General features: G+C 41.9%; 2 protein-coding genes across 7 annotated transcripts; one reads left to right on the plus strand and one right to left on the minus strand.

Annotated features, from left to right (window-relative positions):
- Nucleotides 1-23: 23 nt before the first annotated feature.
- On the minus strand, nt 24-12179 carry ZDHHC16 (zDHHC palmitoyltransferase 16). Of its 6 annotated transcripts, none has more exons than XM_081955154.1 (11): nt 12033-12179; nt 9182-9434; nt 7429-7623; nt 5668-5759; nt 3411-3439; nt 2969-3102; nt 2787-2834; nt 2223-2398; nt 1914-2032; nt 1093-1163; nt 24-497 (listed from the first exon to the last, which is right to left on the minus strand). In XM_081955154.1, the coding sequence occupies exons 2-11, from the start codon at nt 9416-9418 to the stop codon at nt 321-323; spliced, it is 1278 nt and encodes a 425-aa protein (XP_081811280.1). In that variant the 5' UTR covers nt 9419-9434; nt 12033-12179; the 3' UTR covers nt 24-320. The 6 variants fall into 6 exon arrangements, with proteins under 6 accessions (XP_081811280.1, XP_081811282.1, XP_081811281.1 ...); XM_081955156.1 differs by having other exon boundaries at nt 2223-2308; nt 12033-12178; XM_081955155.1 differs by having other exon boundaries at nt 1914-2037; nt 12033-12178.
- Nucleotides 12180-12251: 72 nt separating this feature from the next.
- EXOSC1 (exosome component 1) lies at nt 12252-21037 on the plus strand. Its single transcript, XM_081955197.1, has 8 exons — nt 12252-12425; nt 15114-15229; nt 15841-15915; nt 16921-17009; nt 17488-17521; nt 18286-18336; nt 18417-18501; nt 19519-21037. The coding sequence occupies exons 1-8, from the start codon at nt 12398-12400 to the stop codon at nt 19623-19625; spliced, it is 585 nt and encodes a 194-aa protein (XP_081811323.1). The 5' UTR covers nt 12252-12397; the 3' UTR covers nt 19626-21037.
- The last annotated feature ends 1 nt before the right edge of the window (nt 21038 follows it).

Consider the following 21038-nt stretch of genomic DNA (forward strand, 5'->3'; position numbering starts at 1 on the left):
TTTTCCCACTAAAGAGGAGATGGTTGTTTTATATATTTATTTTTATGGTAAAAAATCTGTCCTTACAGGAAGAGCAACAAGACCTAATATGCCAGTAAACTTCCTTGAGTTAGGGAAAGAACTACTTGCCCCCTCCTCAAAACTGACAATACTTTGCTCCAGCCCCATTGGACTATGTGCAAAACAAAACAGACACAGGCAACAGATCCCCGACTGCAGCTGGAGGTTCTCCAGTCTCCTGTGGGATGAGCAGTTCATTGCAGATATGCCACTGTGATGTTAGCCTGCCAGTTTAGGGACCATGCCTTCTGTTACGCCTCTCAATGAAAGAAGCCTGTGGTTTCAGGTCTTCCACCGGCTGGGACGCTGTTCTTCATCCAACTCAAATCGCCAAAAGTGGTGTCTTGTGTTGAGCAACGTAAGGAGGAGTTTCCCAACTCAAGCCAGATCCATAAGGGGGATGTGGGGAAGGTAGTAGAACTCGAGTGAGCCAATGTCTGGGAAAAAGAACAAGGCTTCAATAAGAAATGTGCACAAGTAGTCCTCAATTTATGACTGGTTACTTAATGACCGTTTGAAGTAATAATACATTCAAAAGTTACTGTACTTATGACCCATTCTTGAAGTTATGGTTGCCATCCCCCCCCTATGGTCACATGATCACATTTTGGTTGCTTGGCAACCAGCTCACATTTATACTGAGTTGCTGCATCCCATATCATGTAATCATTAGCAACTTTTTTTTCCATTTTCCAACAAAAAACACCCAGTAAATAAAATGGGTTCACATTTAATGACCACATGGCTTGCTTAAGGAATGTGGCGACTTGCTTGACCATCATAAAAACAGTCATAAAATAAACTGGAAACATGGCACCTTGACTTTTGACCAAAATTTTGGTGCCAATTGTGGTTGTAAATCAAGAACTTCCTGTAGTGCAGGAAGACATGGAAGTCTGTTTTAATAGTGCTTCTGTTAGCATTTTCTAATTGCCAGGTACTTTGAATAGTCCTATATTATGAGTCTAAGTAATTCCAGTTATGATAATTTGTTTCCGCATCCATGCTATGTAGTACATGCACATCTGTTACCTCTGTCTTTCGACACCCAGGAAAACCTTCCAGTTGCCCAGTGGACCAAAGCTGTATGGATTTCGAAATATCTAGAGCCAAGAGAAAAGGGGAATAAAATGCAATTCAATTATTTTGATTCTAACTCAAGTATTCTTCCTCTATAGAGGAGAAAAGGTGTGTATGTATTTCAGTGTGATTGGCAAGGACTTCAGATATTTAACAATAAAACTGCATACAAGGCATCTTTAAAATGTACAATAAAGCTCCTCCTCCTCCTGTACACCGCCCCGAGTGCCTTCGGGGAGAGGGGGCGGTCTATAAATCAAATAAACTTGAAACTTGAAAGCAAACTCATGGTAATTGGCATTGAATTTTTCTGCTAGAAGTGTCAACCATAGTAAAAGAAAATGCTCTTGAAAAGTTTGTCCTCAAAATTCCCTGTATCTGAGCTTTACTTGATAAATTCTAAATTGCTAGTAAAGAAAGGCCTATAGTTTATCTGTGATACACAGATCTTATAGGGGAGACCATCAAAAACCACAGAAACAATCAACTGAGGGAAAAAACCGGTTAAACTCTACTAGATGATGATGATGCGTATATAGACTTCTAAACGCGTTAAAATAACCCAAATAAAGTAGCATTAAATTTAAAGCTATGATGAACTCCTGTGTAAAAAAATGCCTTGTGTTTCTAAAAGACAGAAAAGTTAAAAACCGGCAAATCTAAACAATTTGTAGGTTTTAAGAGGCATGCAAAAAATAACTTTAGGTCTGCAGCTGCGTGGGTCTGTCCCCCTTTTTCTTTCTCCCTTTTGGAAATTCAGCCTTTTCCCTTACCTTGCTCTTTTTCTGTAGCCTCTTTTTTTCTTTGCGATTGATGTGTCGTTCGATGCTGGTCTCGCCACGGGTGATGAGGGCTGAATGCCAGAGCATGAGGGCACCCAATGCCAAGGCTACTGAACTGAGAGAAACCGTTTAAAAAACAAGGATGTCAAACTGTGCTGAGAGGAATACTTCTAAAAATGAGTGGTGGAGCACCATGCAAATTGGGATATACTCCAAGATTGACTTGGAAGCACTCTGAAAGTGTCTTGAAGTAGCTTTTTTCCCTCCCACCACTTTCCACCAAAGAACTAGATCAGTTACCTGCAGAGGACCCAGGCGTACACTATGCTCTTGTGGAAAGCTCGCTGGCGGAAGGAAAAGGTGGGTGGTGGTGTCTGGGAGTAAGTCTGCAAGTAAGAGCAGATGTTGCCACAATTGGAAGTAAGAACGCAGGGAAGAGAAAGCAGTGGCCCATGCCAGAAGCTGCCAAGGGCTTTCTAGGACAAACAAATGAAATGGAAAGCACAACAAGCAAGCCTGGTATATTTTTAAGACACAAAGACTATGGTCATGAGAGAGATGGGCAGAGCACTGGGGCCCAGGACTACAGTTTCCTTACTCCCCATTAGCATTTGTCTTTCAAAAGCAGACAAAACATCTGGTTTGGGAAATATTCCCTCCATGTTTAGGGACAAAATGCCAGTTGAATGGTGTTCCATAGCTCCCTTGTGAGGAAGAATGGAAGGTGTGTCTGCCCAGAAAATTAAAAGTGAATTGTTGTGACAATCACTTCTGTAAAATCGGATTGGAGCTAAAATGGAACTAAACGCCCATTATATGCCCTGCCCTGCTTTGACTTGAGCAGCTGATGAGCAGGTACTCCACCTGATTGGCTGTCACGTGCAGTTTCTCCTTGTCAAGTAGTTTCATTTTCTATCGGATGGAAAAAAGGCCACCAGTTACCCTCATTTAATTCTTGGCCTATATGCACCCCTGCTGCATAGGGAGCACCTCTGCAGGTTTCAAGGCCTTTCCCCTAAAGAAAACAGCCTGCCTCCTGTGCTCACCTCAATGGCAGCATAAGCTTCCCAGAACATGTCCCAGCCACTGATACTGCTGTAGATGCAGCCCATGGTCATGAAAAGCATGAAGGAGAAGAAATAGCGATGATTGAAGTGTCCCACGCAGTTGTTAAGCCATGCTGTCTCTTCAGGTTAAAGATCTTTAACTCCAGGGAGAAAGCCAACCGTTTCCCATTTACAACAGCCCAGCCTACAAACGCTGCTCACACCTAATTCCCACAGCATTCTTTTGTACCTTCAAAGTGAGAACCACTTGTGTTAAAAAGAGAAGCCTTCAAACTTTTTTCCTGATGCATGTCATAAATCACTTGCTTTGAACAATTATTTTCTGTTTATGGGAACAGAATCACTTAGATTTCTTCAACAAACAATCCATCTGAACCTGATCTTTTCCCCTTAGTCCTATTACAGGCCTGCAAAAGGATACGGCAGTGATGGTCCATCTTCAACACACACCTGTGGGAGGGAAACAGTATTAATTTTAACCACAGAAGGGTTGTTGAGATGCAGCATAACTATTAACAAAGGAACAGTTCAACCATAGAGGTGAAAAACAAAACAAAACAGTGGCTGAGTTGCACATTACCTTTAGTAGAGACCTAATGGACCATGAACATTATTTATACAATACAATACAATACAATAGCAGAATTGGAAGGGACCTTGGAGGTCTTCTAGTCCAACCCCCTGCCTAGGCAGGGAACCCTATACCGTTCCAGACAAATGGCTATCCAACATCATCTTAAAGACTTCCAGTGTTGGGGCATTCACAACTTCTGGAGGCAAGCTGTTCCACTGATTAATTGTTCTAACTGTCAGGAAATTTCTCCTCAGTTCTAAGTTGCTTCTCTCCTTGAATAGTTTCCACCCATTGCTTCTTGTTCTGTCCTCAGGTGCCTTGGAGAATAGCTTGACTCCCTCTTCTTTGTGGCAACCCCTGAGATATTGGAACAATGCTATCATGTCTCCCCTAGTCCTTCTTTTCATTAAACTAAACATACCCAGTTCCTGCAACCGTTGTTCATATGTTTTAGTCTCCAGTCCCCTAGTCATCTTTGTTGCTCTTCTCTGCACTCTTTCTAGAGATTTCCCAGTCTTGGGAATAATAATGTATTAAGCTTGTATACTATCCTACTCTCAATACCTTTGATTGGCTTGTAACGATCACAGAAATTATAATAAAATCAAGAAAATGAAAAAAAAAATTTTTTTTTAAACGGCAAGTGTGGTGGTCAGAAGTCTCACTCTGCCTGGGTAAAGAACCAGATCTTCATGGCTCTTCTAAACAGCAGAATTGGGGTCATCCAAATCTTGGGGGGAACCTCTTCCAGAGTGCAGTTGCTGCTATCGAAAAGTCTTCCTTCTCAGGCCCCGAGAAACAATCTCAAGGAAACTAGGAGCACGCCAACTGCAGGATTGAACTAACCAGGCAGCAGTCATAGAACCCAGCCAGTCGTTCAAGTAACCCAGCCTTATGCCATGCGGGCTTTATAGAGAACAGCCAGCACCTTAAATTGCATCCAGAAGCAAATTGGAAATCAGTGCAGCTGGCATATTATGATTAATAACAAAGTATGTATTGTTTTTATTGATTGCTTCATAATTATTAATATTAATATGACAGAAGCTAATGTTCTGTGCCCAAAGATAAGTCTGCGTGTACTCTACAGATGCATAATCACAATAAAATGTACAGTGTTAAGCTATTTGAAAAGGCTAACTTTCGTTTCTAAAAACTGAAAGCAAATGTTTGGTCTTTATTGCTTTAGGTGATGAGATTAAATATTTTTGAATTGCTGAAGAGTGCAAAGAATTCAAATTCACCAAGAGGAGGAGAAGCAGATTTAGATTTATAGCTAGAATCTATTTGTAATCCCAGCAGTAACAGACCTTATACAAGATCAATACATAGGAAACTATCAGCTTTGTGCAATTGTTTTTTCTCTTCTTACAAACAACCCTGCTTTATGTGTCAGTCCAAATTTCATTTTGGGAAAAAAAAATATCCAAAACTTTTATAATGCAGCTGAAACACAGTACAGGGAACATTAGACTGTGCTGATGATGTGACCCAGCTGGATAACGAAACATCTGCAAGAAAACATCCAAGCTCAGTGAACACTTAGGACTCCAACCCTGAGCTACAAATGCTCTCTTCTAAAATTAGACTTGTACTCATGTACAACAGAACAAAAGCCCACAGCTTAAGTCCTACTGTTGAGGCAATTATGAGATTAAAAAATGCCACCATTAACACTCCGCTTCTACCCCAGAGACACTTTGCACCATATAAATACATGCATTGGTGCTCACGTATTATTCTGTCGTCTACCTGAGCAGTTTATTAAAATATAACAAGCAGGAATATACTGAAGGAAAATTAGCCATCAGAATGAAGACTAACAGATTCCTAAGAACTGCTAGGCAAGAGTTGCATGCCTAATATTTCATGTTCACAGATTTGCAGAAATAAATCTAATTAATAATTTCTGTAAGTTGAGAGGAAACAGCAAGAAATGAAACTTGCAGAACCTCCTATGGGGCCACTGTGTGCCTTGCAACAAAAGAGGCCAAGAGTTTTTCCAAGGTGCTCAAAAAACAAGGATGACCCCCCCCCCCAAAAAAAGCACAGATGGCAGGGAAGAATGAAAGAAATGAAATGCAGGTTTGACACGATGGCTCACCTGTTGCAGATGCTACAGTGGTGGGTCCGCGCAGGTTTGGGGGCAATACATTTTCTGCATATTGACACAGCAGCAAGATCATTCTTTGGGTGCTGTAGGAAGGGAAAAGCAGCATTTTTGAGCATGGTGGAGCATAGCTTCTTAGACATTTGGCTAAAAATACTTGAGTAAGTATTGTTGAGTAGCAATGATATTGCCTTTTCATTCTTACCAAAGATAACAATCAGAAGCTCTGGGGCAGTGCTTCTGAACCTTGGCATACACTTTTTTTTTTTTGGGGGGGGGGGGGGTTGTTCACAGCATGTGAACAACTCCAGCTGGTTTTGGTCCATGATATTTCATAGACATTTCATAGTAAAATAACTAGTGGTCAGGTTTTCACAATGTATTTACCCATAGTTAACTGAGCCCAATGTTCTGGATTTACACAACACACTGAATCATAAATTAACCATATGGTTTGCAGCAGTGACGTGCGGTGAGGTTTATGGCTGGTGAGGCACTGACACAGTGGTGGGTTTCAAATATTTTTAGACTTGTGGACTTCAACTCCCAGAATTCCACAGCCAGGCATGCTCAGTTCCGATTTAAAGCGACAGCATTTGTTTTTCTCCTTTGCGAAAAAAGGTTCCTTTTTTCATTTTCTTTTTCTTCTCCCTTCCCCTCCTTCCTCTCTCTCCCTTCCTCCCCCTCTCTCAAATACACACACACACACAATGTTGGGTTGGACTATCTCTCCTACCCCCTTCCCTCTCTCACTCACTCTTAAACACACACACACACACACACACACAAACACAGGTTGGATTGGACTATCTCTCCTACCCCCTTCCCTCTCTCACTCAATCTCAACAAACACACACACACACACACACACACAGAAGATGAATTGGACTATCTCTCCTACCCCCTTCCCTCTCTCACTCACTCTCAAACAAACACATACACAGACAAAAGTTGGATTGGATATCTTTTCCAGTGGCTTGAAAGCAGCTCCTCTACTACTACCACCCCATTCCCCTGCTGCCTTCCCCAAAGACCTCCACCATTGCAAATGCAGCCTGCTGTCTGGGTGGGAAATGCCTGGAACGCAATAAAGCCCACCCACTCACCTCCTGCTGGAAGGCTGGGGTGAGAGGAGACGCCGAGAAGCCGGAGGGGAGCCGATCCGAGCCTTCCAAAAGAAAGAGGCTGGGGGAAAGTGTGTGTGCTACAGCATGGCTCTTTGCCTGGCTTCCGTGGATAACTCTGCTTAATTGTTAAAAAAAGCCTCTAAAAAAGCACCCTCTACTATGAGGCAGGAGAACTGCTGCCTCAACTATGTCAGGAACTTTTAGGCTTTTAACCCTTGCTTAACTCTGCTCGAGTGATCATAAAACGCCTAAAGTCAGACTAGAGGAGGCAGCAGTTCTCCTGCCTCATAGTAGAGGGCGCTTTTTTAGAGGTTTTTTTAAACAGTTAAGCAGAGTCATCCACGGTGAGGCAGCAACTAGGTCAGCTTTTTCCTTTTACATTTTTTTTCTTTTCATGATGAGAGCGGTGAGGCTGTGCCTCACTTGCCGCACCTGACTGCACATCACTGGTTTGCAGAACACATAAGGCTGAAATGTGGTTGGCTGGAAGATAGCTCAGTTAAGTTGTGTGAACCTAGGTAGACAGAAAAAAGGCTGGAAACCATGCTGAGCAGTCCTGCTTACGAATCTAAAGAAAGATTATGTAATAAAATAAGTAGAAATATAAATATTAAAGCCTCAGTCCTACCTGTGGTGGATAACCAGGCTGAGTAGTGATAGCCATGTAGTAATGGAAAACAATCATGACAAGGTTCCAATGGCCATAGACAATATGCCAGAAGATCCAGGGAATGGGATACGTCTGGAGAATCACTGGAAGCAGGCAAATGTACACTATGCCCACCACAGAAGTAGTCAATATTATCACCAGAGCCACAAACACCTGTTGAAGGTATAAAGGAATTTGAGCTAGCAAGACACTATATTCCAAGTCAGCCCTTCGGAAGAGAAAGGGTGTATGGCAGATATATCCCCTTATTAAGCCCTTTTTGTTTTCTGGGAAGCCAAAAGAGATAATAGTTAGCAGATTGTATGAAGTCCTAATGCCACGTCCTCCTGCAACTTCAATTCTTTTTTTAATCTCCTGGCTTTATTTACCATGTTTCCCCCAAAATAAGACAAGGTCTTATTTTCTTTTTACCCACAAAATATGGCTTGGGCCTTATTATCAGGGGAGGGTTTATTGTTTTGGGGTTGCCGGGTGACTGCTCTCTTGCGAGCGGGCTCTCAAAGAGCCGGGCACAGCCTCAGGGGCTCAGGGCAGCGCAACACAACAGCCAGGAGGTAATTATGCTCACAAGCAGCCGCCTGGCAAACCCCCTTTCCAGCTGGGCACAGCGCCATTCACTCACCTAGGGGTATAGCAAGCCGCAGGAGCGTCTGTTCGCCACCACCCGGCTTCTGCAGCTTGGCGCCTTCAAAATGCCAGTGAATGGCGCTCTGCACGGCTGGAGAGGGGGGTTGCACGAGCGGCTGTTCCACTCTCGCTCACGCGCCTCCCAGCCTCACAATGCCCTGGCCCAGCTCTCCCTGCAGAGCCAGAGCACCTCCGCCGCCGCCATCCCAGCATGGCTTTTTCGGCAGCTTCCAAACTGAGTCTTCTGGCAGTGGCCGCTCTGGGTGTACACTCTATGGTTGTGAGTTGGCTGCCAGCAGAGCATACTCCCAGAGCGTACAACCATAGAGCGTATGCCCAGAGCGGCCACTGCTGGAGACTCAGTTTGGAAGCCTCCAAAAAGCCATGCTGGGATGGCAGCAGCAGCGGAGGTGCTCTGACTCTGGGCCAGGGCATTGTGAGGCTGGGAGGCGCGTGAGCGAGAGCGGAACAGCCGCTCGCGCAACCCCCCTTTCCAGCCGTGCAGAGCACCATTCACTGACCTAGAGGCATTTCGAAGGCACCAAGCCGTGGGAGCAGGGTGGCGCCGAACAGGCGCTCCCGTGGCTTGGCGATACCCCTAGGTGAGTGAATGACACTGTGCCCGGCTGGAGAGGGGGTTTGCCGGGAGGCTGCTGTGCCCGGCTCTTTGGGAGCCCGCTCGCAAGAGAGCTGCCACCCGGCAACCCCCTTCAACTGGGCACAGCGCTGCTCACCAACCTAGTGGTATCCCGAAGGCGCCAAGCAACGTGATCACCTTTGCCTCCCCCCCGGTTCCCGCAGCTTGGCAACTTCGGGATACTGCTAGGTTGGTGAGCGGCGCTCTGCCTGGCTGGAGGTGGGGGGTTGTCCAGGGGGCTTATTTGCCGGGGAGGGCTTATATTTTTGCCCACCAGAAAAATGTGGCATGGCCTTATTATCAGGATATATCGTATTTTCGGGGAAACATGGTAGCAGTTTGAAATATCTATGTATGTAGCTTGAAAACTAGAGCGGCAACTTTATTAAAACAGAAAAAATCTCTCCTTTACCTCCCAATTTTTGTTTTGTTTTTCTAAGTACTCACCACTCCAAACCAACGAGTGACATGATCTACCAGCCAATATATAGGCTCAAAGAGGGCATCAAGAGCTGTGTCGCCATCAGCAAAAGAGTTGTAAAACAGAGAGCGCAAACAGAGATGTCCATATAGCCACAGTTGTTCCACTTGCTGGGTCAGCCAGAACCGCCGCCGCTGACCTATCCGCAAACACTTCAGGAAGAGACGCATGACAGCGGAGTACATCCGCCGGCAACTCCTCATCCCTGCAGCTCAGAACCTGGGAAGAAAGGAGGAAGTGTCAGAAAGTATATGACAGGGCTTGGTGAGGAAAATGTTTGCACCAAACATTCAGAGCAGTGCTCTGGGTACTGCTCCATCGTCATCTTGTTAGGTAATGCCCAACTGCGCATAGGTGAAGAATCTTTGCAGCGAAATCTTTCCCCATTGTGGCTGGGGAATCACTCACTTTGGATGTCTCCAGTGCAGCATTAACGGAAGAGTTATGTCCTCTTCCATAATACCAATGGGGATAATGACACAGTAATAAAGGTTTTGACTTTCCGGATGCTTCTGCTTACTTTCCTAAGCTGAACAGCATGATACCTGTGTGACCCCATACATATGATATTCAGAATGCAGGCGGTGCTCAGAACTTGCTCTACAATTGCCCGAAGAGCATATCTTTTATTATTACTGGTATGTTTGGGTTTCTTTTTCCCCTGCATAACTGCAGAAAATCATAATAAAGAGAGAAAAAGGACTAAATCGGAGGAAGCCAAAAATATATCAAATGGTGAGGATATTAGAACTGATGAAACTGGCATGGTCTGGAATCGTAATCCAGGATTAGGCACCTCTCTGAGATATTAGACATCAGTTCTCCATAATCTCTAGCCAACACGAACATCATTTAAACTGCGAAGGAATAACTAGAATTTAGCCCAATACTCTTGAATAGGATACACTATATACAACACTTTTAGATTTAAGGATAAGTAATGCAGCTAGAATTTTTTCTAAAAAAATCATTACTTTCATTCCTCATTCATGCTTTTTTCTCTATCTTTTCTAAATACCAACGTATTCCATAATCACTAATCCTTCTCAAAACGAATCTCTTCCTTGGCATCTCTGCCTCACTTGAGCCAATCATCCCACTTGGACTAGACTATGGCCAGCAAGGAAGGCCAAATGTTTAAAATATGACTTTTACCTGCTTGTAGAACTCCAGTGTCAAGCAGCTGCTAATCAAAAAACAAGAAGGAACTTGAGCTGGATCAGCTCTGGAGAAAACTGATCTTGGCCAATTAATATTAAGTGAGAATGACTCTGAGAAGTCCTCTGTGGGAGCCAAAAGCATCCTGGTAAGGTGATGCTGTGGCAGATCAAATTAAATTTTAGCCAATGTAAAATTAGACCTACATGTTTCTGTCTAAAACTGCAGCAACTGTTACTGGCTTTATGCCAACAAAATATTAATATCTCTCTCCTCCCAGTTCTTATTTCAAATAAGAGTTCTGCTATAGTCAATAGAAAACATGTTATTTATTCTTAATGTTACCCCGGCATACGGAGTGGAATTCTTTCTTTGGTATTGAGGAACTTAATTCTGAAGTTTGATGATAATTCACCAAGTGCAGGAGTGTGGCTTCCTGTTAAGTTCCAGAAGAAACCAAACAAATTATGTGGAAAGCTTTGTAAAATCAACCTGAAAATTATAAGCAATAAAGATCTACTATCCTGAAAAATCTAAATCAGTCACTTGCATTCCATCATTGTCTCAAATTCTCCGGCCTTCCACTACCGATTTTAAATACAATAATGCCCTCCTCCATGTATTAAAAGAGTCCCCACCATTTGTAAAGAGACAATATGACTATACAGATTATGACCGCACAGATTAAGCAGGGTGATCAGTTTCTCACACACAAATATTTCATGGTGAGTCAAGATTTACCTGAATCCACTTCATTTGGCAGCTGTGGGAAGTGCAATATTTTAGCACAGGTCTTGTTGTCCAAAAAATTATGCACTAAAAACCAATGTTGTCAGATCATTGTATAATCGTTGTATAATATTCACAAAGAACAGATTTCAATTACCCATAATTTTCTTGGGGTAGGATATTTAGAGGGAAGATCAGAAGACCCTGGTAATTCTTGCAGGACAAAATGCTTACATTAATTCATTAAGCACCAGTAGGCTACAGAAAAAATAATAATGTAAGCATGTACTGAATATTTACTAACACACAAGCTTCCCGTCATTGTCTTTTGCCAACCAAATTTACACCAAGACACCCACGCCATAACGGAACCCGGGAAGCAGAGCCAATGGACCGCTTTCTAAAGGTTGTAATACTTCCTGACTCTCAGAAGTTGAAAAGGGTGTACTAGGGTTGCAACTCCGCCTCTGTGCAAAGCTCAGCTACTTAGGCACACATATGGCTTTGGCAATAAAAAAAATCAATCGCAGATGGGGAAGGAGAAAGAAAGGAATTGTCCCATCTATTCATCGGAATCTTTGGAGAAGGCCAAGGCTGAAAGAACTAAGAAGCACGTCTGCTTCGGCCAATCGTCGAAAACAAAGCATCCTAAAAGCGGTCTTGCCCGCACGCATTTCAAGGAGGAGGCTAGGCAATTCTTCGGCCAGCGAAGGAAGCTTCATCCCAGATTCGTTTCACAGCAACAGGCAACATCAACGCCCAGAGCACAGGGACCATCAGAGTCTTCAGCAAGAAGAAGGCTAAGCCCTAAACAGCAATGCAGGAACTTCTGGAGGCGTCAGCCGGGGGGAGCCCAAAGACGCGGAGAAAGGCCGTTCGTCAATAGACATCACTGTCAAATCGGTTTCCTTCCAACTCTTCCCCGCTTACCTGGAGCTGCCATTTTGGGGGCTCAATCAACCCCGCTCTACAGACCTCTCCTCGACAATTGCAGCTTTCCCGGCATCATTTTTTTTACCTCCTCCTTATCCTTATTCGCACATGCGCGACTACACGTTGGCTAAGCTAAATGAAACTACACTTCCCGTCATGCAATGCGCTTCAAAGCCCATTCTTTTCCGCCGGCCTCCTAGTTACAGTTGCTCTGCTGCAACATCCGAGGTTCAGCGGGTGGGCTGCTGTTCAGAAGAACGCGCGTTTGGAGGAAGTCATGTGAGCCTGGAATCGGCCAATGGAAATTCCAGCCACCCGCGGGGAAGAGGCGGCCTAGCGCGAAGTCCTTTCCGTCGCCCGGCATGGCTCCTGTGCGCTACTGTGTTCCTGGTGGGTGACCGGGAGAGGGAGGGATGGGAGCCGTTGTAAGAGGGACCGTTCCTGGGTTGAGCGTTAATTTCCTGGGCTCAGCTCCAGAGAGCTTTGTGGGGCTGAATTGGGGGCTCTGTGAATTGATTTGTAGGAACCGGATTGGATTTGTTAAGCGTCGGTTTTAGTTCATAGAATATATCTACGAATGTAACTGGAAGGGATCTGGTAGATCATCCAGACCAAAGCTCTTTTCCATTGAGGAATCCTCTTCTTTCCACAACAAATGGTCATTCGACCCTGTCTAGCAAAGGAACATTTCACGGGTCTAGGCAGAATATTATACATTTTATCAGTCCTCACCACCTAATGTAGCAGCCTCTCCAGTGGTTTAGATAGATGCTTCGGGAAAAGCTTTCAACCAGAGCAGTTTGTGTACTTGGATTTTCAGAAAACCTTTACAGTTCTTCAAGGGCTGTTGAGTAAAGTTAGCAGCCATGGAACAAGAGCATCTATTCCTACAGGGTTGCAAATTAATTTAAAAAATCAAAAGCAGAAATTAGAAATAAATTGGATTTTTTTCTGTGAAGTAAGAAGTTCTTCTTTGACAAAGTGACAAAATTAATGGACCAGAGGAATGCCGTCAATATAGTTTACTTGGACTTCAGTAAGGCATTTGATAAGGTAGACCATAACCTACTACTAGATAAAGTAGAAGAATGTGGGTTGGACAGCATCACCACCAGATGGATTCGTAACTGGCTGACCAACGGCACTCAACGTGTAGTCCTCAATGGAACTGCATCTACACAGAGGAAGGTATGCAGTGGAATACCCCAAGGCTCTGTTTTGGGCCCAGTACTCTTCAACATCTTCATCAATGATTTGGATGAGGGAATAAATGGGGAACTCATCAAATTTGCAGATGACACCAAGCTGGCAGGAATAGCCAACACTCCAGAAGATAGGCTTAAGATACAGAAGGATCTTGACAAACTTGAACATTGGGCACTATCTAATAAAATGAAATTCAATGGTGAAAAGAGTAAGGTTCTACATTTAGGCAACAAAAACGAAATGCACAGGTACAGAATAGGTGGTACCTTGCTCAATAGTAGTAATTGTGAAAGGGATCTTGGTGTCCTAGTGGACAATCATTTAAATATGAGCCAGCAGTGTGCCGCAGTTGCCAAAAAAGCCAACACAGTTCTAGGCTGCATCAACAGAGGGATAGAATCAAGATCACGTGAAGTGTTAATATCACTTTATAATGCCTTGGTAAGGCCACACTTGGAATATTGCATTCAGTTTTGGTCGCCACGATGTAGAAAAGATGTGGAGACTCTAGAAAAAGTGCAGAGAAGAGCAACAAAGATGATTAGGGGACTGGAGACTAAAACATGAAGAACGGTTGCAGGAACTGGGTATGTCTAGTTTAATGAAAAGAAGGACTAGGGAGACATGGTAGCAGTGTTCCAATATCTCAGGGGTCGCCACAAAGAAGGAGGAGTCAAACTATTTTCAAAGGCACCTGAGGGTAGAACAAGAAGCAATGGGTGGAAACTGATCAAGGAGAGAAGCAACTTAGAACTGAGGAGAAACTTCCTGACAGTTAGAACAATTAATCAGTGAAACAGCTTGCCTCCAGAAGTTGTGAATGCCCCAACATTGGAAGTCTTTAAGAAGATGTTGGATAGCCATTTGTCTGAAATGGTATAGGGTTTCCTGCCTAGGCAGTGGGTTGGACTAGAAGATCTCCAAGGTCCCTTCCAACTCTGCTATTGTATTGTATTGTAAGTGAATTCTCCAAGATCTCATGCGAGGACCAGTGCTTTTAAGCTTAACCGTTAATCATCTTAAATATAAGTACAGAGCTGCCCAAGTTTACAGATGATACTAAAATACTTAGGATAGTCGAAACCAAAAGTGATTATGAAAACCTCCAGAAGAATCTGTTTAAAATGGGTGAATATCTAATCAAGTGTGATTCAATTTAAATCACTTTTAGGCAAAATACCATAACTGTACACAAAAGCAATTCCAGTTAACACTAATCTTGGAATCTTAGTGGATAACTCTATGAAGATATTAACTCTTTAGAATTGATAAAATAAAGCATTTTTCTATATAGTGCAAAATTATTTTGTGGAATTTATTTCATGATGTGAAAAAATAATTTATTTTTAATGGTGGGATTAGATAAATTCATGGATGACATCAATCAAAGGCTTCCAGTCTTGAGATGTATTGTCATCTCCCGATTAGGGACTACATGCCTATAGGTATAATACCATCTGCTTGAAAACACTTCAGAGATTTTTCCTTGGTCATGGTGAGAAACAAACTGCTGGATTAACCTTTGGCCTGATCCAGTTGGTTTATTCTTGTGTTCTTATGTTTTTCTTTACTCGTTTATTCTATCTATGGTATCTAATTTTTGTTGCATACAAACCTATGCACGTGTCACAGAGGAAGTAATTTCTAGTGAGAGCAATCAGACATGAGTGTTTAAAACAAGGGTGTCAAACTCGCATCATGGTGTCATGTGACATATTGTGACTTTTCACTTTGCTAAAAGGGGGGGAGGGGGCGTGGCCAGCGCATGACGCACCTGACCCGCAGGCCGCAAGTTTGACACCCTTGATTTAGAACATGAGAAGATGTGGCAGTTGGAAAATAAAATGTCTGGGCTTGTGTTCTGTTTCACAGGAGAGCGACTCTGCAGTTTAGAGGAAGGAACCCCTGGGAATGGTACCTACACACGCCATGGTTCCATCTTTGCTTCTTTGGCTGGTTGTTTCATAAAGAAAAGTGAGAATGGCATGGTGAGAATCAAGTATTTCTGCATAGAAATACTTCTTAACCTCAGTTGTGTCTGGGATTTCAATTGTAAGTTGTGCACCCATATCAGTGGACCTGATTTTATTACCATTTTTACAGCTGTCATTAAGCTAATCATGCAATCATTGTAAGTCTAAATCACAAGTTCATTAAATGAATCATGCAATTATAAGTCTGAATACAGAAACAGCAAAAGATGCTGGAAACCAGTAAAAATAACATAGCAAATTGTGGCCACACGATTGCAGGACACTGCAACCAGTTGTAAATTTGAGCCTGTTGCCAAGTGCGCAAAATCCAGTCATATGACAGAGAGGGGGGAGAATGCAATATTTTACAATAGCCAGAAGTCTTTTATTGGCTGTAAGGCACCCTTTCCAAGACCATTATAATTTGTGAAACATCATTAAACAAGGACTGCATGTAGTGGTGTGTGCTGTGGATGATAGTGGGAGGGATAACGATAAGGATTTCATGCTTTGAATGACTTGACATACTGGCAATCCAGAAGGGGTTGGACTTCAACTTATCTTTTGGTGGTAGCTCAATACTCAATGCATGGTTGAATCATGCTGGCTTTTCACCCTCCCTACAGCTCCCAGTAATCTCTGTGATGAGAGATGTGGAATCTCAGCTACTGCCTGATGTGGGAGCCACAGTGACCTGCAAGGTAGCATCTACCTAATAATTTAATTGTTATTTTTTAATCCAGGTATTAGTGTCAAGAATATAAAAAGTAATATAAATAGATAGAATGCTATATTTACCCATAAGTGAAGAGTAGGGTTTTTCCCCCCCTACAGATCATTCATCTTTGGAAGCTCACCTTAGATTTGCTAACAGTGTGATGAATGGAAACAAATCACCGTATTTTTCAGAGTATTTGACGCACCTTTTTCCCTCAAAAAAGAGGCTGAAAATCTGGGTGCATCTTAGACACTGAATACAGCATTTTTTGCCTCCCAACCTCTTCACCAAAATCACCATGCATAGCCTTTAGGAGCCTTGCAGAGTGCTCCTGGGGGCTGGGGAGAGCAGAAATGAGTGAAAAACGGGCCGCTTTTTGCTCAATTTTGCCCCCCCAGAATCACTTTATAAGCCTCCTAAAAGCTATGCATGCCCTTTTTTTTTGACAAGAACGGGCCTGTTTTTGTGAACGGTCCATTTTTTTGCTCATTTTTGGTCCCATCCCACCCTCCAGGAGCACTCTACAAGCCTTCTAAAGGCTATTCGTGCCCTTTAAAAAAAAAAAAGCAGAGAAGTTTGCAAAATGCAAAAACTTTGCCTCTTCAAAACCTTGGTGCGTCTTAAACTCTGAAAAATACGGTAGGCTTTTGTCTAATCTTTCTGTGGTATTGGTTAAATGTGAGATCATTTTCCCTACAATAAAATGAGTATGTGAAACCTAGATCCCAATTATAATCATAATATATTGCCAGTATTACTGTCTGCATTTATTTTTACATGTTTTTTAGTTGTTTAGTCCCTGCATTCAATATTTAGTAGGCCCACTGTGATGTTGCAGAAAGAAAAGGCTTATATATCCCAGCTTGGAGGTTAGCTTGGTTATTTTCACTATGTGGAACTGAAGCATTATCGATTACAATCCTTCAGTTATAAGAGAGAACAGATTGTTACTAAAAGTTGCTTTCTCTCTTCCTCTTTTCCTCTTCAGGTTTGCAGTATTAATTCTCGTTTTGCCAAGGTGCATATTTTGTATGTTGGTTCTACACCATTAAAATCCCCATTCCGTGGAACAATACGGTATGAAGAAAACTTGTTGGTGGACATCTTTTGAAGGTGGCATTAGAATAAGCCAACTACAGTATGTTAAGACTCCATCTGGTTCTCGTTATTGATATTTGATAATGAGAAATGGAAATATTGTTGACTCTAAAGCACTGCTGATTATAATCTTTTCATATAATTAGCTAATTCCTCTTTCTAAATTACATTATTATACAATATACATGTTTTACTTTACTTATTTATTAAATTTATTGATGGTTTTATTGATGCTCACCTTGCCAGAAGGGTAACTCTGAGTGTTTTACAATATTAAAGATAAAATATTACAAAGCCCATATGCAGTAAAAATATAAACAATCCACTGTAACTAAATGATGGGATGGGAGGGAGTAGGATGGGGAGGGAAGATAAAGTCACTTGTTCTGTAAGATTAGCTGAAGAGATGAGAGAGGAAAATGGCAAAATTATGATTTCATCTTCTCTTCCATTATAGGAGAGAAGATATCCGAGCTACAGAGAAAGACAAGGTCAGTTAGCTTTATATTTGGTTATATCAAATGAAGAAAATATGGCAGAAAAATATTTTACATTAATGTGTATGAATATACAGAAATGTTCAATCATTTTATTCCACATGTATTGGTATAGTTTTCAGATGATGGCTAGGAACAAAAATTAATGCAGTTGCCTATTTGGGGTAGTGATTTGATTCCTGGTGTAAGAATACAAATGGTTAACAGCCACTCATTCAGCCACCACCTGACCTTATAGTGGCACTGAACAAGCGATACTTTATGACCAGTCCTCAAAGTTCCATCTGTTGCAGCCCCCCCCCCCTTCCTCCCATGCTTATATAATCATGATCACTTAGCAAATTGCCTGGATTTTGGACCGTTGGTCGTGATTTGCAAACATCCCTGCTGGTTTCCTCTAAGCAAAGTCAATGAGGAAGCTGGCAGGAAGTCTGGATCACATGAGGTCCTGCCTTAATAAACCCACAATAATTCATATAATGGCAATAACTAGAGACTGCTGGGAATGCCATAGACCATGCTCAAAAGTATGGTCATGTGACATTGCGTTTACATCAGTGATGGAAATTCTAGTCTCAATTATTGCGGTTAAGCGAGGGCCACCTGTATCTTCAGAATTTTTTAAAAATGTCATTAATTATTTCAACCCTTTCTTAATCCAAGCTTCATTCCTGTTTGCCAGAGACATTTGTCCCTTGAAATTGTCCTCGCATTTTGACATTTGCTTTCTTCTTTCCTCCTACTTTATATGCTGACAGATAGAGGTTTACAAGAGCTTCCGTCCAGGAGATATTGTTTTGGCCAAAGTTGTATCCTTTTTCTGTTGTTATCTTTATGCTTACATTTCTGTGGAAATTTTCAAACATTTTCCCTTAACGCGTGGGACTAGATCTCTTTAGGGGATGCACAATCAAATTATTTGCTGACCACAGCAGAAAATGAGCTGGGGGTAGTGGTGGCTCATAGTGAAGCAGGTAAGAACAATTATCTTCTGAATAAATTGAAAAACCATAGCTTAAAATGTACACTCTGGCACCTTTTTAAGTTTCAACACTCTGCAGATGTGATTTTGTAAGAAATATCATTTATGCTGTGTCACTATATATAAATGGGAAAATCTAGAATAATACCGTGTTTTTCCGAAAATAAGACACGGTCTTATTTTCTTTCGATCCCTGAAATAAGCGTGTGGCCTTATTTTTGGGGAGGTCTTATTATTTTTGAGGTGCAGGAGGCGGCAAGCGTGGTCACCTCATGGTCGCTGCTGTGTTCCAATATTTTTGGGGAGGGCTTATTTTCAGGGGGGGCTCATTTTAGCAAATGCGCTCAAAAGCCCAATTCGGCTTATTATCCAGGGAGGTCTTAATTTTGGGAAAACAGGGTATTGCCCACATAAATAGCTGTTTTTCAGTGTTACGATGAAAGCTATGCATCATGAGAGTTGTTTTGAACTGGAATTACAGGTAGTCTTCAACTTACGACCACAATTGAGCCCAAAAGTTATGTTAAGTGAGAAATTTCTTAAGTGAGTTTGCTCCATTTTATGTCTATTTTCACCACATTTGTTAAGTAAATCACTGTAGTTCTTAAATTAGTAACAACGTTGTTTAAATGAATCTGGTTTCCTCATTGACTTTGCTCGTCAGAAGGGGGCAAAAGGGGATTACATGACTGTGGGAGGCTGCAACCATCATAAATCTGAGACAGTTGTCAAGCATCCGAATGTAAATCATGTGGTCATATGGATGCTGCAATGATCATAAGTGTGAAAAATGGTCATAAGTCATTTTTTTCAGGGCCGTTGTAACTTTGAACAGTCCCTAAATGAACTGTTGTAAGTCAAGGACTACCTTTCCTGAATTTAAAGATAGGCAGGTTGTGACGATATCAGACATTAATTGCAGGGTAATTTTCAAAAGCAAATGACTTTCCCCCCCCCCCCCCAAGAGGGTGGTGTGTCTATATAAATATTGACTTTCTTTAAATCTCAGGTTTACAGATGGTGCCAATCAGCTGGTGTGAAATGCAGTGTCCCAGTACGCATGGCAAGGAACTGCGCAAAGTAGCCCGGGTTCAGCCTCAATTTCTGCAGACATAGTGAAAAATGCATACACCAAAACATACGACTAGTAGCAGAAAACATTACTCCTAGGAGAAGAACCAGAGGAACTTGAAAGAAAAAGAAAGAAAGCAACTTCAAGAATGCAGCAGAGCTTTTTAGTGAAGGACATCATGATTAGAACTTTTATTTTGTAACCTAATTTTATTGTTTTATAATTCAGAAAACTTTCTGCTCTGATTTCTGCCTTCAATTGAAGCAGCTAAACTGTGCTTTAGAAAAGCAAAAGGACAAGAGAACGATCCATAAAGGCTGCCTTTTTCTCTTGTATATTACAAGTCACTGGCCTGCCCAGGAAGTAAGCCTAAATCAATATCCATTTCTCTTCAAATATACTTTAATTGAAAGCCCTTTTGAATCCCAAGTTGTCTCTGTGTCGCAAGGAAAGATGGAATAAAAACTAGGAACTTGATGAAAAAAACGTTAAAACTATATTTTGGCTTATGGAAACATTAGATTTACATAAAATGTAATGTTTTGGGAAGAAGTAGACTTTCCTGCCAAACTACTGAGGCAGTCTATAAAGTGGCAGTCAGTCAGTCTCTGGCATATAAAATTTTGCAACTCTGCATCTTTTGACAGTATATGATAGCGAGATATGCAAAGTCCTAAATAATGCACATTTCAACATCCTTCCAGTGCTCAAACTTTGGAATTGTTTCCAGGAGTGAATACAAAACATATTCTTGACCATGATTTTTTTCCCCAATAAAATCCCACATCGAAAATGTTTTCTTCCACCTATCCATGTCCTTGTATTTCCTGTACATATTTTATCTTATTTTTGACATCACCTGTGACGGACGTTTTTCAGTCAAAGTATTGTTTACAGCATTGGAATGGCATTTGAGGGACCACACAAATGAGTCCCCTCCCCCCCATATATTTATTCTGATCCTGCGTTTTGGGAGTGTGGCCCTTGACAGGTATGTAGTTATGTATCTGTACTCCTGGTTTGAGTATCTCCCTCTCTCACACAAACGTTTCACCTACAATTGGCAACTCGGGCAATGTTCTTCACTGGAATAGTTAATTTCTTAATACTATATTACTAAGCCACTTTTACAAGTAATACAGACACAGCAGCTATTGCACATAATTCCTTTATTTTACTGAGACTAGGGCAAATTCAGCCATTGTACAGTGAAATTAGCTCTAGTGTAAATCTGCCATCCAAAAGGCAGAGACAACCACACAGACTATGGGGTAGAAAAGCAACATGATGATACACAGTATCAGGGTTTACTGGCACTACACAAAGATATTGGATCACAGGTGGAAATTCCAGAGTGGGAGCTAGTCCTAGTCTCACCCTTCCTACATTCAGAAGGCAATGAAATAAGAATTGGCTTTTCATCTAGCTTAAGTGAAATGGCGTGCTGCTTATGCAAT

Source organism: Natrix helvetica (genome assembly GCF_964273705.1).
Source record: "Natrix helvetica genome assembly, chromosome: 5".
Lineage (NCBI taxonomy): Eukaryota > Metazoa > Chordata > Lepidosauria > Squamata > Natricidae > Natrix > Natrix helvetica.